This window comes from Coptis chinensis, chromosome 5 (genome assembly GCF_015680905.1).
Source record: "Coptis chinensis isolate HL-2020 chromosome 5, ASM1568090v1, whole genome shotgun sequence".
Lineage (NCBI taxonomy): Eukaryota > Viridiplantae > Streptophyta > Magnoliopsida > Ranunculales > Ranunculaceae > Coptis > Coptis chinensis.
This window is the reverse complement of record NC_141460.1, coordinates 81,114,416-81,130,195: the sequence shown is the minus strand read 5'-3', so window position 1 is coordinate 81,130,195 and position 15,780 is coordinate 81,114,416. Positions and strand designations below refer to the sequence as shown.

Genomic DNA, 15,780 nt, shown 5'->3' with positions numbered 1-15,780 from the left:
AACTGCAATCTCCGCCTGCTAAACATACACCCAATCACTCCTTTGACGGAAAACACAGATTTGATGTGCATGCACCATTCTTCAGGTGCTTGTCACTCCCCGACCAGCAACCACGCAGTAACCCCATTATCTTAGTTGTTCAAAATGTGTCACAGGCGCATTCTAGGTCTCAAGTCTCAACGCCCCTGCTTTTAGGACGGAGCTGATTTGGTTCAAGTTTCTAGTCCCCAACTCCCTAAACACGTGTTGCCTGCCTTGTGGTCACCTCTTCAAACTGGCGACTATGAGTATTTTAAGTGCCACACGTTACATTGTGAAATTCCAGTGCCAAAGGGTGCTGTACTGAAATTTCTAAAGCTGTCATTTACTCCAATTGCGGAAGTGTCACGCATGAGTACAATGAATTTTAAACGCCAAACAAATCTAGTAGTAATAGTAGAGTAGGATTTTGAGTAAACTCACAAAACGTAAAACTGTTATTATGGTAGCTAGTTTATTCCACTGGTAGCAAATTTACAAACCTATTCTATCAAAGCCATTAGATAACCAGTTACATGACCCACGAGTGCCTCACCCAAATGGGAATGTTGTGGATCCAGCCCCATATAGAATATCAGAATAGTGTTTCCTGCCAACTGATGTACGCACCTTGATCCCAAGTTCCCAACAAATTATGGACAATTTTGGGTGACTGCATTTCAGTGAGGGTGCACGTCGTCGCTTATTAGCACTTCTCCTTATCAGTATATCTGGGAACATGTTAGGAAAGATGAATACTGTGGCTTTAAGATGGGCAGACAGCCAGCGTAAAAGTATAACTAAGATCAATTGCCCAAGACTTGAGAAAGTGACAAGTTCCCAAGTTCATGAAGCAACAACATTTTATAGCCTGAGGGGTTAGCCCACACTCCACAGCAAAGTCTTAACCCAACGGTCGAAGAAACTAAGGATACCTCTATGATTGACTTTAACCAAGTCTGTTGATTGATGGAGCTCACTACAGAACTTACATTTAAAACAGGAAACTGGAATCACATCTGAATACCTGATCAACATTTGAAACAGCGGATACCGAATCCATCTAATTCAACGGAAACTTTGATGCAGACAAGTAAACACCGTAGGGTCAATTACATGCAGTTCTTCAAAGCTAAGGCCATCCATATGCAGCTTTCAGGAACAAATGTGCATCGCTGACAAGTTCCAGTCCAGGTCCTCCAATGATCCATAGGCCATGACGGATGAGTCTTATACTGTGTATACAGGATGCAGTTTTCCACAAAAGACTATCTTAAGTGTTAGATTTTCCAAACAAACACCTACGGATGGCTACTGTAAATTCTCCAACCTTGTTAGGATGGAGGAAAACAGCACACATCCCAAAACATACAACACCAGCGGCAACTAAGAGAAAGAAAGGGCGTGAGCTCAAGAATGTGGTTGGCACAAAGCGAGAACATGTCTTCTCTGGCCACACGTTCAGTGGATCTGGTCCATATGTCAAGTTCATTACAACCTCTTTGTTTAAAAGTGGTACAGTTTCACCACTTTGCCTCAGAGCTGAAGTTATAAGTGTCCCCTTATTTTTTTCCTTTGCCATCTCCAAGTCCTGCCATAACAAAAGTCCAATCAATAAACTTCATAGAGTCAATTATAAGTTTCCATGTCACTTCAAAGCCAAGTTTTGCCTTGAGTGTACTAGCTAAGAAAAATCAGTCTCAGTTATGTAATCCATCATCATACAAGAATTTATACTATAGTACATTAGTACCGTGCAAAACTTAAAGCGTGAATTTCAACAAGGGTACAAAGTATAAGACACCCTTACAGATAGATAAGCAGCAACTCAACTGTCTCAAAATCGGTAAATTTGTAGAGCGTGTTCTTTTTTATGTTGAAGCATATAAAAACATACAGTTCAATACGGCACGTGTTAACATAAAATACAGTTCATTTGACTTCCATAACGGAAATATTGCCCAACCAAGCTCTGAGCCCAGTAACAGATTACAACCAATCGAGATTAGCTGCAACATTGAATCTTGAACTCAAAAGGCTTAACACGAATATTTAGAGAACCAAACAAAAAGCAGAGCAAAGCAAAAATAAATAAAGGAACAAAAATAATATCATGTAAAGCATTTATCAGTTTAAGCAGTTCATTTTATAAAAAAAAATTGACCAAGACTACTCATATGCACATGAAAATAAGCTGGAAAGCTCACCTCACTGCTACATGGTACATGTGTAAGAACGACACTTGCACCGTAACACTTAGATAAAAAATGTGCTTTCTCCACCGAGTTTCCTGAGTGCAATACTTGTCCTCCCATGCGTCCAAATCTCTGATTGACAATTTCTGTAGCATATTCCACGTGTTTATGAAACAGCACCACATCAGCATCAATAACCACATTATCAGGGTTGTAGAACTTGTTAGCATTTCCAATGATCTTTAGGGAATGTAGTATTTTCTCCAGTACATGTGTGGACTCGTTCTGTATCAAGAATCTAAGTAAACAATTGAATCTCTGAATCTGTGTAGAATTCAAATGGTTCTGCATATCATCCAACTTTGGCTCTTTTAGTAACCATCCAATATCTAAAAGAAGTTCAGAGACAGCTCCTTGCCTCAATGCAAAGCCCTTGCAAGGCTCGCGATTACCATCCAGAACTACATGGTGGGTCTCCTTCGAAAAGAGAGTATCATCTAACCTCTTATGTAGCATTTTCATTTCCGAACATATCTTTTTATCACCAAATAGGACTGGGATGAAGTTGGATAATCCAGACTCATTTTCAACCTATAAAAATTACAAACAATATAATAACTGTACGGAATCAGTCTCCATGCTTCGGAAAAAGGAAAATAACAACAAAATGCACCGAAAAAAGAACTCTCTCCTTTGACTAATATTCCAAAATATTGACTTTTGTAAAGTATTAGAAGGCACTGAAAGTAATGTCTATTAACTGGCTATAAGGAAAACTACATACAGAGGGAAGCTTGATTACAACACACCCTATTGGTCTGATAAGGTTGCAAAGAACCGTATTAATGTACATTCGATAGGGGAACTTCAGGGTTGTCCATACAAACTTACCCACATCCTTCCATGTTTTTGTTACTGTCATCAACCCATAAATTTCTAAGTAAATATAAAATGTATAAGCTTTCATTTTTTAGCCCTTCAAGGAGGTTAATGAGTGTTTCCCCATGTAGATGTGATACTTCACAAAATCTATTTGGCACAACGAATGTATATAAACTCCAACTAGCAAGGCTCAAGACGTGATCCTAGCACCTCGGGCACGCTTTTGAAAACATAGGTGTAATATGGCAAGAAGTGAAGTTCAAATATTGAACCTTATTAACCCAAATTGGGTTGTTGTTTGTTCTGTTCTTAAAGCATTACTCCTGCAGTAAAAAGAGGATGTCAAAGACAATGAAATGAGGGAAGGGAAGAAGGGGTCTATCTATGCAGAGTCCTCAGAATGCCCACGTTCTCTGTTCTACTTGTTCAGCCCAAGGAATTATGGTTTATGGATTCAATGATCAAGATATTATCAACCAAAGGAGGCTGTGCCAACACAATTGAAAGCTGCAAAAGTGCTGTCACTCTTTGCATGTTCATTGGCTCATCGCCCTCGAGACCAAATTGCTCTTTTTACACTCTTTATTCTCTTACTGACTCTGCCAATCACACTGTTCAAAATATCCATATTCTATAAACATGGACATCCAATGTTAAATGATCCCCCAAAATCTCACGGCTGTAAATGGGCCCAAAGACGCCATACAAGTGAGCTCAAAGTAATTTAGACAAAGATGGAAATTGTAGCTACAAGTTTCGACCCTGCCAGTATGACAAAATAAGGAAAATGAGCACAGAAGCACCTACCTCAATAAATGCAGGGCCAAACAGATTTGGATCAGTACTACGAATATATATCTTGCATGTCTGATGTTCAAAAAGCTTAGAACTGTCCTCTTTAGTTCCATAACATGATCCAGTCCTTTCATAAGGAGTGACAAGACAATCATCATATGCAAGATAAGTTCCAGCAAAAGATACAAGAAACCTGTCATCAGCAACAAGTGCAATTAATTAGTATGAATTATTTTTCATCCAGCATTACCATGTCAAGCATATGTAGCATGCTATAAAAGCTCGCAACGTCATCAACCACAAGTGCAATTAATTAGTATGAACTACTTTTCATGTAAAGCATATGTAGCATGCTATAAAAGCTCGCAACAAGGATCTTTACAACGTTAGTGCCTTAGTAGTGCCCACAATGAGAAAAGAATGCAGGAAGCAGTACATCTCATTAAAATGTTTTCTATTAAGGCAATTGTTGTTTGTCAGGCTATGAATAACCAAATTTATATCTCTAGGTGGTAGCAATTTGTTAAATTTTGTGAAGTTTGACAAATAGTGGTAGCAAAACAATGCCATCTCTAGGAGGTAACAAAAGCTGGTAATAAAGAGGGACCCACACCTACATATCTAGCAAAATTGGGTCCTATCATAATTGTTTTGTATTTGAAAATTCTCTTTCCTAAAAAGTGGTGACGTGTTTTGGTTAAAATGGGTCCCATTTTAATTGTTTAATTTTAAACTTCTCTTTTCCTTAAAAAATGGCGATGAGTTTTGGTTGGAAAAAAAAAAAAAAAAAAAAAAAAAAAAAAAAGTGGTGCTCACCAGTTGAAGTCTCCGCAAACTTGGACGGTAATTTGCGACCATATTTGCACCAAATTTGTTAACACCTAGAGATGATTTTTTGGTTTTTATTCTTGGCAAATTGCTAGTAAAGCAGTTGTTTGGTACCCACCTAGAGATGCTCTTACTGCTAACTTACTGGTAGACCGTAGACTAGTTAACTTTGAGTGTTGTTGCACTATCAGAAATAAAGAACCATATCTAAGAAACTACAAAGACTTTGGCAAGAAGAAGAACAGTGGTGTCTGCGAACAAATATCTCTCTAAAGATGTGAGGTTAGGGGACTCGAGTGTGGTTGAAATTCATTATGTAATGGTTTTACATATGCTTATAAGAGGCTACCAACCACTGTGATTAGAACTAGTTATCTTTATGGAATTGAATCTATTAAAACTATTTCACTATATATTGTTATGATAAGAGACGATGCCAGATAACCTCTTAGCAAGTTTCTTAGTTTCCAAATATGAGTTATGTTATTCATGTAAACATATATCCTATTATCCTCATTGATTACCAAACTTATTATTCTTAAGAAAATCTATTAAATGGCCCACAATGGATTATAATCAATATAGCTGTTTCTTTTAATGGTTTGCAAATGGCCCCTGAATGGCATTTTTAGGAAGTCGACATCAGTATAGGCCACACATAGGTGAAAAAGAGAGACGCAAAGCACACATACACACATGCCAATGAAATTTGCTTTTTTCTACCAAGTTTCTCTTTCTTTTCAGACTTCACAATGTCCTTTTTTTTTTACCAGTAAGATTTTATTTCAGAATGTCATAACTACTAATTGTTCAAGACAAATTCTAAAGGAAATGATTAAATTAAGCACGGTGATTATAAGTGTTTGTTTATACAGCATTACTTTCATATATAGAGTGACTAATTCATAAGGAGCATGTATTTTCACATGGAGTGTATACAGTATCAAAGTCCCCAAAAGGACTGGGCGCTACTACTCTCACGGCATTGATGGTAGGCATAGGAAAATTACATTTACTCTTCTAATTTCAGTCGAGAGTTTGTTGGAACTTTTGACTGAGAAATTTGGCACATCCATAAAGACTAAGCACTATAACATACCCGACTTGTATTTAAGATTCTATTACCCCCCTCCCCCCTTTCTTCTCAGGTAGAGAAGTCTATTCACATTTTTCCAAATATTTTGTTTGTCAAGTCATCTTTTTTGCGAAAAAAATGGGGAAGAAGCAAACAAGCACATCACAGTATTGTGCTATGAATGCACAAGACTGGAGTTATGCTTTTAGTGTTGAAGGCAAACAATTTGGTTGTGGGAGTTAAACAAGTATACTTCAAAAAGGAAGTTTCGGTAGGATCGAGCATTTAATAGTACTATGTTGAAGGGAACAAGACACAACTTTGCATTCAGTTGGTCTCACAAGCCAAAGCTAAGCTATAAGGTTATCAATAAGACATTAAAACAAAGCTTCAGTTGTTTAGTGAGATTGTACGGGAGGAGTACCGAAATTTGGGCTGGAGAAGATTACTACCACAAGCTACAAACTCCATAGGTTTACCAGCTTCAAAACAGTAAGGGCGAACATAATGAAGCCGTGGAACCAGTACCTCCATTGGAACATTAACTATCGAGGTACCACCTACAAAAATCCCGAGTGATGAGAAATGAACATATTAAGTTATAATCAATACAACATAATTATATGTAAACTTCAGGCTAATATTCTCGTTGCAAGTCTTCTCATACGAGAATACTTTAAAGCAGCCCCTATACCCCATGCGCTAAATACACACCTTTAGCTTTCCATATGTTAAATACAAGATTCACATCATAAACCCATGTTAGTAATAAAGTCTCCCAATGAAAATCTCTAAACACAGGTTCTGAATGACCAATTTTAGAAAAACTCGTTAATGTTGGTAAGAATATAGTTTCATTTATCTTGATCTCCAAAACATAGCCTGCTTGCTCAATGATTCTAAGAAGGCTAAAGAACTACAAAGCTAAAAGTTTTTATCTTAGACATCAGTTCTCAAGGAGAGTTCCCAAGACATAATTCTTGTGGCATTAATCGGCTTCAACTTCCCTTGTTTTTTGTCCACCTCTCAGAAAACGACCTTCAATATATACAAATGGTTTCCTTGTCAAAATATACAGTTAGTATATAAACAATAATGTATACCATTGCCAAATGGGATTTGAGTATTCATGTTGCCAAAGAGGGTGTTGCTACATCTTTGGGAATATGGAATATATCCCTCCTATGGGATTAGGTGGAGATTGTCGACATTAGGCTATTGTCAAGAATGAGAGGTTCTTCAAGTCCTAAATTACCTTTTGTTCCCATCTTTCGGAAATTTATTAAGTAGCCCTATCACACATTTTTAAGTAGCTGCATTAATTTTTAAATCTGTAAAGTGTGATAAGCTTGTTGAAATCACGTAGCTACATTTAAGGCTCCAGAATTGATCCTAGTTTCCTTTTTCTTGAGGTGTATATTCCAGGATAAGATCCTCATCAATAGATAATATTTGCAGAAGAAGAAACTAATTACCATCATTTGCCATGTATGCTTACCTGATAGGGAGTCGGTCTTACTCTCACCCATTTTGATTATTCTGGGAAGGTATGATGTTTAAGCAGCTCCCTGCCGGTGAAGGGTCTATTATCATCCGTTATTACCTCAAGGTTGTAAACATTGCGACTGTGCGGGTTCTTTGGTTGGAAGGAAATAGGTGGCACTTTGAAAAGATTAAGCCTTCTCTTTGGCGGAGACGATTACATGAATGAAGGAGCAGGTTTTCCATAAGGTGGTGATCTAGGAGGGGGCAACACTCGTAGATTCTTCTTCAAAACAGGACTCTTTGATGGGAACTTGTGGGGTGGACTCTTTGATGGGAACTTGTGGGGTGGACCGTTTATGTCAACCCTTACCTTTCAATTGTGTTTTGTTGTCTTCCTTTTGTTTCCTCTCTTGATGTATCTGGTTATCCAACAACTCTCTTTCTAATAAGATCTCTAAAATCCATGTATCCACTTTTTTAATTTTTCTATTTATTGCTCAGGGAAACAAATTTCTTATTAGAAATCAAGAAAGCATAATGTGACAGAGTGAGTCACACTCTGAACCCATGTACAAGATGATTACATCAACTCAGGATAATTTCCACACGTCACTATAAGATCATCAAATCTAAGTCCATTTCCGGTGAGTTTATGTGAAATCCATGAGATGGATCCATATTTCTTAAACAATATTTTGTTACCGGTAAAGTCAAGATTTACATTAATAGTGACAAACAAAGGTATGTAGGATGAGCTATCCTAAAAAGACAAGAAACAAAGAGAAAAATTGGAATATATGCATACATATTACATGGGTTCAATATTTGAGTTATAGTAAATGTAGGGTTGGATCATTCATATACATTTTTGACAAGTATATAAACATTTATATCTTCATTTCTTGTAGTGCAGGTGTGTGTGACTATATATAATATATCTATTAGAAAGAAAGAAAACCACCTAGCGCCTAGCCCGTCTAGGCGCTCTCCCACCACCCGACTACCGCCTAGCGCTTTTTAGAAGATTGCCTTCTATCTAAGAAATATCTCACTTTCTTATAAACCTATTGAAGGTCCATATAAGTGAGAAATGTATTATCCCATATACTGTAAGTAACACCTTGTGATGTCATTGATCATAACATCATGTGTTAATGCAGTATAATCTTCCAGTAGGTAGCAATAACAGCCTATTACCTACTAATAAAGCTAAACTGCAAGACATAACTAACTGAAGAGAACTTGCCTTTTCCACAGAAGAAACAAGGACATGTATCAACTGCAATGTGCATGCAAATAAAAAAACACATGTCATCGAGGTTCAGACTAACCTTTTGTAACACGAAGTATCATGTCATTCAAATAAACAGTTATTGAGCCTCTTCCAAATAGCATACTTTCAGGTGCATTAATAAAGTTATGTATATGGCAAGCAGTGTCTTCAGATAACTGCTTAAAGCAACATAAAACCATTTGTAAGCTCAACTGGATTTGAGAAAGAATAAAAGGAAATTAAAAGGAAAAACTACATCATTTTATAATGGATCTCCAGTTTCAAGGTTTTAACTTTTTAAGAAGAAAGGAGGTTTTAAGTATGTAGCTAGCTTAACTAAAACTGCACTTTGAAACACCAACTTCATTTAAAAAAAGCTAGCTCCATGCCTACAGTTTCAAGGTTTCTCACTAAGAAAGCATAAGCATTAAATTAGCATCCTTAATATACCTACTCAGAAGTATCAATTAATGATTTAATGTATGTCCACTGAGAAACCTCAAAACTCCTGTTTTCTTATTCATTGCATTAACTCCAACTTCCCTATTAGTTCAGTAGAATGTGCCACAATTGTAACAGTGAGTTTTAAATTAGGCAACCATTACCTTCTCCCACATAAAATGTGGCATCGCAATGAACAAGGTTAAGATGATACAGCCAGGACGGATATACCCCTCCAGCTCAACTGGCATGCTGGATAACCACTGGAATATCTGCAAATTCAACCATATCATTTATAAATCAAGTTAAATATATTGAATGAAAGAAACACTCGTCTTAATGTGAATACTAAACTGCAACTAAAATTCTTTAGAAATACTTGGTGTCGCAGTCGTCTGGGGAACTCAGCAGGATTCCAATCATAGAGTTTGAAAGATATGCGACCTGTTGGACACTACAAACAAAGCATGAATCATTATTTTTCAAAGTAGTCTGAAATCGCAGCGCAAATCTAAATCTAGCCAGTACCATAGTCAACAAGGGAAACACAAGAGTAGTAAAAATAACGCCGTGTAGAAACACGAAAAATAGCTAGGAATGCAATTCCAACCTACCAAAGATGAATAAGCATTCTTATTGTCCCCAAAAGACGGAGATCTTGGATTATCTTTTCCTCCTCCCATCTGAGTGTCACCAGAGGTTACAAATGACTTCACACTTCCACTCTGGATACTCTGAGATCCAGGATGTGAGCTAACAGGGGAAACATTTCCATCTTCAGATTCATTTGGGGTCTCATCTACAAAAAGCAATTCATTGCATCTTTTCAGGATTTCTTTTACGGAAGTAAGCACAAGCAAGGAGCAGGTATATGTGGTGATTCATTTTATTCTTTTATAAGAAGTGGCCAAGCAGATATGCATGTGGAAACTATGGAACATCACTTTCACCAATTAAAATGATTTGATAACCCTACTATGCTGGTAATAGAAATACAGCATGTAGCCTAACATGGCGCCCTACTCACATGGTAACACAACAAGTTGAATAAAAAATACCTTTTCCTGCTTTATCATCAATGGCATCCTCTTCAGCCAGCTGATCAACTTGAGTTTCTTTTTCAACAGCTACTGTAAACTCTCCGGCTTTTCTCCTTCGCCTTTTGTTGTGGCGTTCTAATTTTCTTCTACAACTGCGTTTACCTTCATCAAAGTCCGGCAAGATATGGAACCTATCAAAGAAGAGGTAACTGATGAAAATATGAACAGAAAACAAATTATACATCTCCATTACTTTAGATCTATTCAGGAACAAATAAATTTTCCCATCCAAGTAATAGGGAAAAGGGCGATCAATTCCAAATATTAACATGAAAAGCTTAGTATTTAATGTGCTATTATTTTCACATGCTGTCACACCTTGAATGGCACAACCAGAGCCTGATGGACTAACAACCTCCTGTATGGTTTTAGCGAAATACTTCAAGGTCGGGTTGAAAGTTAAATTTTATAGCTAAACTGAAAATCTGGTTCGTCTCTGATGAAGGGCTAGCACAGCCAACTACAGCTAAATTGCTGTGTAAGTATCCTCACTTGTATAACATATTTTATGTTTTCCTATATCTACTATTATCATAGTGTACTACGCAGTCACAAGCGTAGGGGATGGCTAGGCGCCAGGGTTGAGCCTAGAGCCTAGGTGATCACCTAGCACGTGCCTGCGTCCTCTTAATACTAAACATTTTTCTCTTGTTTTCAACAAAATGTACTTGTGGGTTTGTACATCTTTATTTTTCCATTAACTAATTAAACACCTAACTAAGTAAGCATATGTACAAAAGTACGTATTAAATATGAAAACTAAGTGAATTTGCCTCTCTTTCTTCCACGTCATACTATAGATTTAAATTTTTAAGGAAAAAGCACACAAATTCCAAAGAGTGGATAGACCATGCATCATACGTATTGTGTTAATAACTTAGGTTCACAAACAAATTAAACTAATGACCCAACCAACACAGAGTCCAAATTTACCTTCTTCAAGTGGTCAAAATCCTTCAATAAACTTAAAACCTACAGAGAGTATCATAGTTGTTTGAGTATATGTCAAGTACAACTGAGAGTAACAAGCATGGGAGATGAAGGACCATGTGTCTAAGACAAAAGAATTGAAACAAAACTAGATGGAAATTTATTCACTAGTTGGAGGCCGAAAAAAAAAGTACATCTCTAGTCTTCTAGTCCCCACTTCGAGCGAAAACCCATGCATTTCAATTTATAATCAGGATATCCAAGTAACAAGAATGTAAGGCTCACTCCGCGAAGTAGGTCCAACCAGCCTTCTTCTTTCATCAATCAAACTATTAAGGATTAATGCCCATCCAACAATCCACCGCCATACCCAAGTGCACCTATTTTCAAGGATACAAAGATAGGAATCACAACCCTTAACTTTATTCACAAGTACTTCAGCCAACATCCATCCACTGTTAATGATTCCGTAGAACTTTATTCTAAAGACAATCCCCAAGGTTCCCTCTGAATGATTTTTCTTTAGACTGTGTTCTTATAATAAACACCATTTTTCACTAACCTTCCCCAACAACAATTGTTTCTCTCCTCTCTGTGTTACAGTTTTCTATCGTTAAATAGAAAGAATGGCTGTAGTAACTCCCACAAACTTCACCAACTAAGCTAGCAAAATCCTGACCCAATTTAATACCCCCTTCATAATCATTCATCTAATTTGACCGGGAATGCTCAATAATTTGTGTACAGCATCCAATTCAACTCAATCTATAATGTGGCCATTGCATCATTCATATTATCAAAAACTAAATACTTATATATTAATAAAAAAAAAAAACTTACTTCCCACACTGCTGGCAATACCGCTTCTCCTGACCATCAAGAAAAACCGAAGTGGCATTCGCACAGCGAAGACAAACTCGATGTCGCTTATGATAGCCTTTAAGCTGACTAATGTCAACTTCACACCCAGGTATTTGACACCTCAACAACCTCCCAGCCCCTAACCTCGGCCTCTTAGTTCCAATTCCAATCTCAGCTTCTTCCTCTTTTTCATCGAGTTCAGGACATGAACAGGGAATTCTACCAGCTAGAAAATTCTCACAAGTTAATCTGGGATCTCTTTTCCTAGTGAGTTTGTCTGAACCGTCCGATGATGATAATACAGGAATCGAGGTTGGATTTGGAGGAGGTGTCCATGGGATGTCATATTGGTTATCTGAAAAGTTGAAATCTAAAAGATTTGACCACTCAAATTGAGATGCCTCTTCTATTTCATTACTGTTATTCATTGACAATAGTTCGTCCACAGACGGTGATTCTGGTTGGGTGTTCATTTTTATTTTTTTTTTTTTTTTTTTCAAGAGAAGGGACTAATAATTTTTCTTATTATTAGGTTGGGCTGGTGAACAAGTTGTTGACGGCATCTTTTTTTTTATCTAACTACTTATTATAATAATGATTAGCGTAACAATGTGGAAAAACTATGGAGTAGATTGAACGCTAAAACCCAATGTGATTATATTGAAATTTGATTAGCTGGAAAAAGGAAAATGTTACGGTTACGGGTTTGCCCATTGACTGGAAACAAATAAAGGTTATTATGTGACTTTTACCACTTTCTTGCTTTATACTTTTTGGTCTACGTCAAACTTTTTGTGTTTTAAAAAAACGATTCCATATAAGCCTCTGGTTCACTGGTTGGGACTTCAGATAGCGTGAGCTCTTAGAATATACTGAATAATTGAAGAAGAAAAATATACTGAGCATAAACTCAGGAAAATTTAGAATTTTATTTGTTAGTGTAATCTATATCTTAATATTAAAAAGATTCGGGTTGAGTTTAGGGTCTTGAACAATATATAAAACGATATTATTACTCATATGATTTTTTAATCATCAAACAATTGGTATTATTTTTTTTTTTAAGTAAAAAAATAATGATTGTCAATGAGGTGGGGGTGGTGCCTTTTCTATACTTATAGCATCCACTAGCCACTTAGGAGGAACCTTCCCATTGATAGTAGTCCTCTATATTGCTTTATGAGATAATATGTCAACAGATCCGTTTACAAATGTGGTATTATTGTGTTTTTACTAATAATACAAAAATGTGTATAAGAATAATCTTTTAAAACAAATAAATTATGACTTACTGCCCAGTTAGAACCGGTGGTCATCAATGGTATAATTTGGAATTTACTATAATGGAACTACAAAAATAAATGATTTTTGGTTTTAGATTTTGTACCGTTAGTTCTCTTCAATTTTGTTGTCTCAAATAAAAAGTTTTTGGGGAATTGATTCAGAGTTGAGTTTAGGGGACCCCCAAACATGTAATGTTGGAGAGTTATACCTTTTCTTCGTTAAAACAATATATAAAATGTTATCTTATTCTCTATTAATCATCAAACAATCTAAGTAAAAAAGAATGATTGTCAATGATAAAAGTTAACAGCTTTGTGAATCGCCCTATATTACTTTTCTCTCGCCACAAATATAAGTATTGTTTTTTACTAATCCACATAAACAAATTCTGATTTACTGCCACGAAGGTATCAATGGTATATTGGAATTTAGTATAATGGACCTTAAATTGCGAGAGATTTTGTACGTCTTCAATCAGTGAGATAAAGTTTTGGGGAATTGAAGATGTGGATCAAGAGATACAAAAATGTATAATATAAACATAATCACGTTAGTAATTTAAGAAATGCTATTGAAATTAGGAGATATATAAACGAGGTATTGTTGCGATTCTTTGTTTGCAAATGGGTACGAATGGAATTAAGGGAAACGGATAAAAGTATTAAGGGAACGAAGATAGACGAGGTATGCCTGCTTTCATTTGGGAGGAAAATTAAAAGTATTAAGGGGAACGAAGAGGCTACAAATAGAATATCATAAATGCACCTTTTTTTGTTGTGTAATATGGTCAAACTATTAAATGTTTGTTTAATGGATGTTTATAGAGTCCTGATGAGGAGAGATCTCTCCTCACAAGTAGCGCTCAAGATTGTAAGTAGTTCCAAACATACATAAGAAAAAAAAAAAAACCAAAGCTTGCTTTTAAAGATACACAGTAGCATAACCGTGTGTCTCAAAGTGTAATATATTTCATGTAACCGCAACAACCACAACAATACAACAAAGCCACAAAGGGGAAACTTGAAATGGGGTTTTGGGGTAACCAATGTAGTTTTTCTTCGTATTATTACAGCAGAGCACCCACTCCACACTAAGTGGACCTCAACCAAGTGGGTGCAAATATAATCGAACAAACCTATAATAATAATGTAATAAAATGTTAAAAATTATATCAAAGGGGTGCGTGTGTATTGTATCAAGAAGTAGGTGAGTGAGTCTCAATCATAACGGTTAATAAAATGTTAAAAATTATTTTTAAGATCTTATTTAACACGGTTTTATTATTGATCTTTTTAGGCCTTATTTAACAATTTATTATTATTATTATTATTATTAGGGTTAATGATTACTGAAGAAAATGCAACGGAGATGAGAAATTCTAGTTTAACGGACAATACAATAGAGAGGATATGTAAAGATAGATTAATTGGTGGACAAGGCGAGAAGCCAATTGTTCAAGTAGTTGGCTTTACTTTCGCCCCTCCAGGAGGGAGAAACCAGAAAGGAGGGATAAACAAACTTGAACGTTGCGCTTTTCATATATCCGATGGAATATATTTTCAGTATGTAATGATTCCTCCTAGTAAGAATCATTTAGTTCATTCTGGGACAATTCAGATTGGTTCAATTGTTAGACTCAACAAATTTCATCTTCGCAATTTTACTTTACCAGAACGCCCACTCTCTCGAAAGTAAAGTTTTTTTTTTTTTTTTTTTTTTCCCTTTTCCATATGAAAGTAACTAGTCTTGTCTCACTTGTTTGAATTTTTTGCCCAGGATGATCATAGTCACCACTAGTTTCAGTGTTCTTGGAAAATCTCATCTGATTGGAGAGCCAAGAGTGTTTCTCATTTATCCCGATTCTTTTCGTCCGCTGGTAAAACTTAATATATGTCTTACATAATGTATTGCTAAATAATAATGTATGTTTTATAACTTCATATATATATATATATATTTGTTAACCAACTTCATCCATATTCATGACATCAACAATTATAGACTTAGAATCATGAAGCATGTATTTGGCAAGTAAAGTAAGTGATGTTTAACATGTTATCTATTAGTTTATACGGTCAACTACGACTGCAATTTGCAAATATTTAGACGATAGGGTTTAGAGTTTTCACCTCATTTTTTTTTTTTTGACTAGAGAAATTACAGACAAACTATTAGTGTTCGTCTCCTTGAACCAAATTCAATTGGAAGAGCTTCTCTACACCGTATCGTAAACCTACTCCTTTCAGAATATTACTCAATCTTATGGATGCTCATTTATTAGCAATCTTCTTGACTTGGGGTGATTTTCTTATAACAAATGGGCTTTCTATGTGCCATCACAAACTTAGTTTTTCTAGGAGTTACAGTTGTTAAATCCAAATTCATAAGCTACAAACTTAAGTAGCCTCACAACGTATGCAGTCACCCATGTCATTAGCTTGTGTAGTGCCGCATATTTATCTATACACAAATTTGAAAATTTTCTCAACTCCCTTGGGATGAGGAAGGTAGATAGCTCCCCTGTAAAATCCCTTATTTTGGGCCTTGGTTAAGTGATTGTTTGGAAATATATCGATAATAGCGAAAATGGTTATCGAAAAGAATGACTCTATG

The 15,780-nt window shown here is 36.0% G+C and overlaps 1 protein-coding gene across 2 annotated transcripts; it reads right to left on the bottom strand.

The window, feature by feature from the left end:
• Window positions 1-446: 446 nt before the first annotated feature.
• SPL7 (squamosa promoter binding protein-like 7) lies at window positions 447-12,590 on the bottom strand. Of its 2 annotated transcripts, XR_015195759.1 has the most exons (11): window positions 11,863-12,551; window positions 10,051-10,223; window positions 9,607-9,791; window positions 9,372-9,446; window positions 9,157-9,264; window positions 8,610-8,727; window positions 6,218-6,353; window positions 3,903-4,083; window positions 2,226-2,804; window positions 1,046-1,609; window positions 447-749 (listed from the first exon to the last, which is right to left on the bottom strand). XR_015195759.1 is itself a non-coding variant. In XM_086561050.1 (10 exons), the coding sequence occupies exons 1-10, from the start codon at window positions 12,354-12,356 to the stop codon at window positions 1,292-1,294; spliced, it is 2,367 nt and encodes a 788-aa protein (XP_086417176.1). In that variant the 5' UTR covers window positions 12,357-12,590; the 3' UTR covers window positions 447-1,291. The 2 variants fall into 2 exon arrangements, 1 of the variants encoding a protein (XP_086417176.1); XM_086561050.1 differs by having other exon boundaries at window positions 447-1,609; window positions 11,863-12,590.
• Window positions 12,591-15,780: the final 3,190 nt, after the last annotated feature.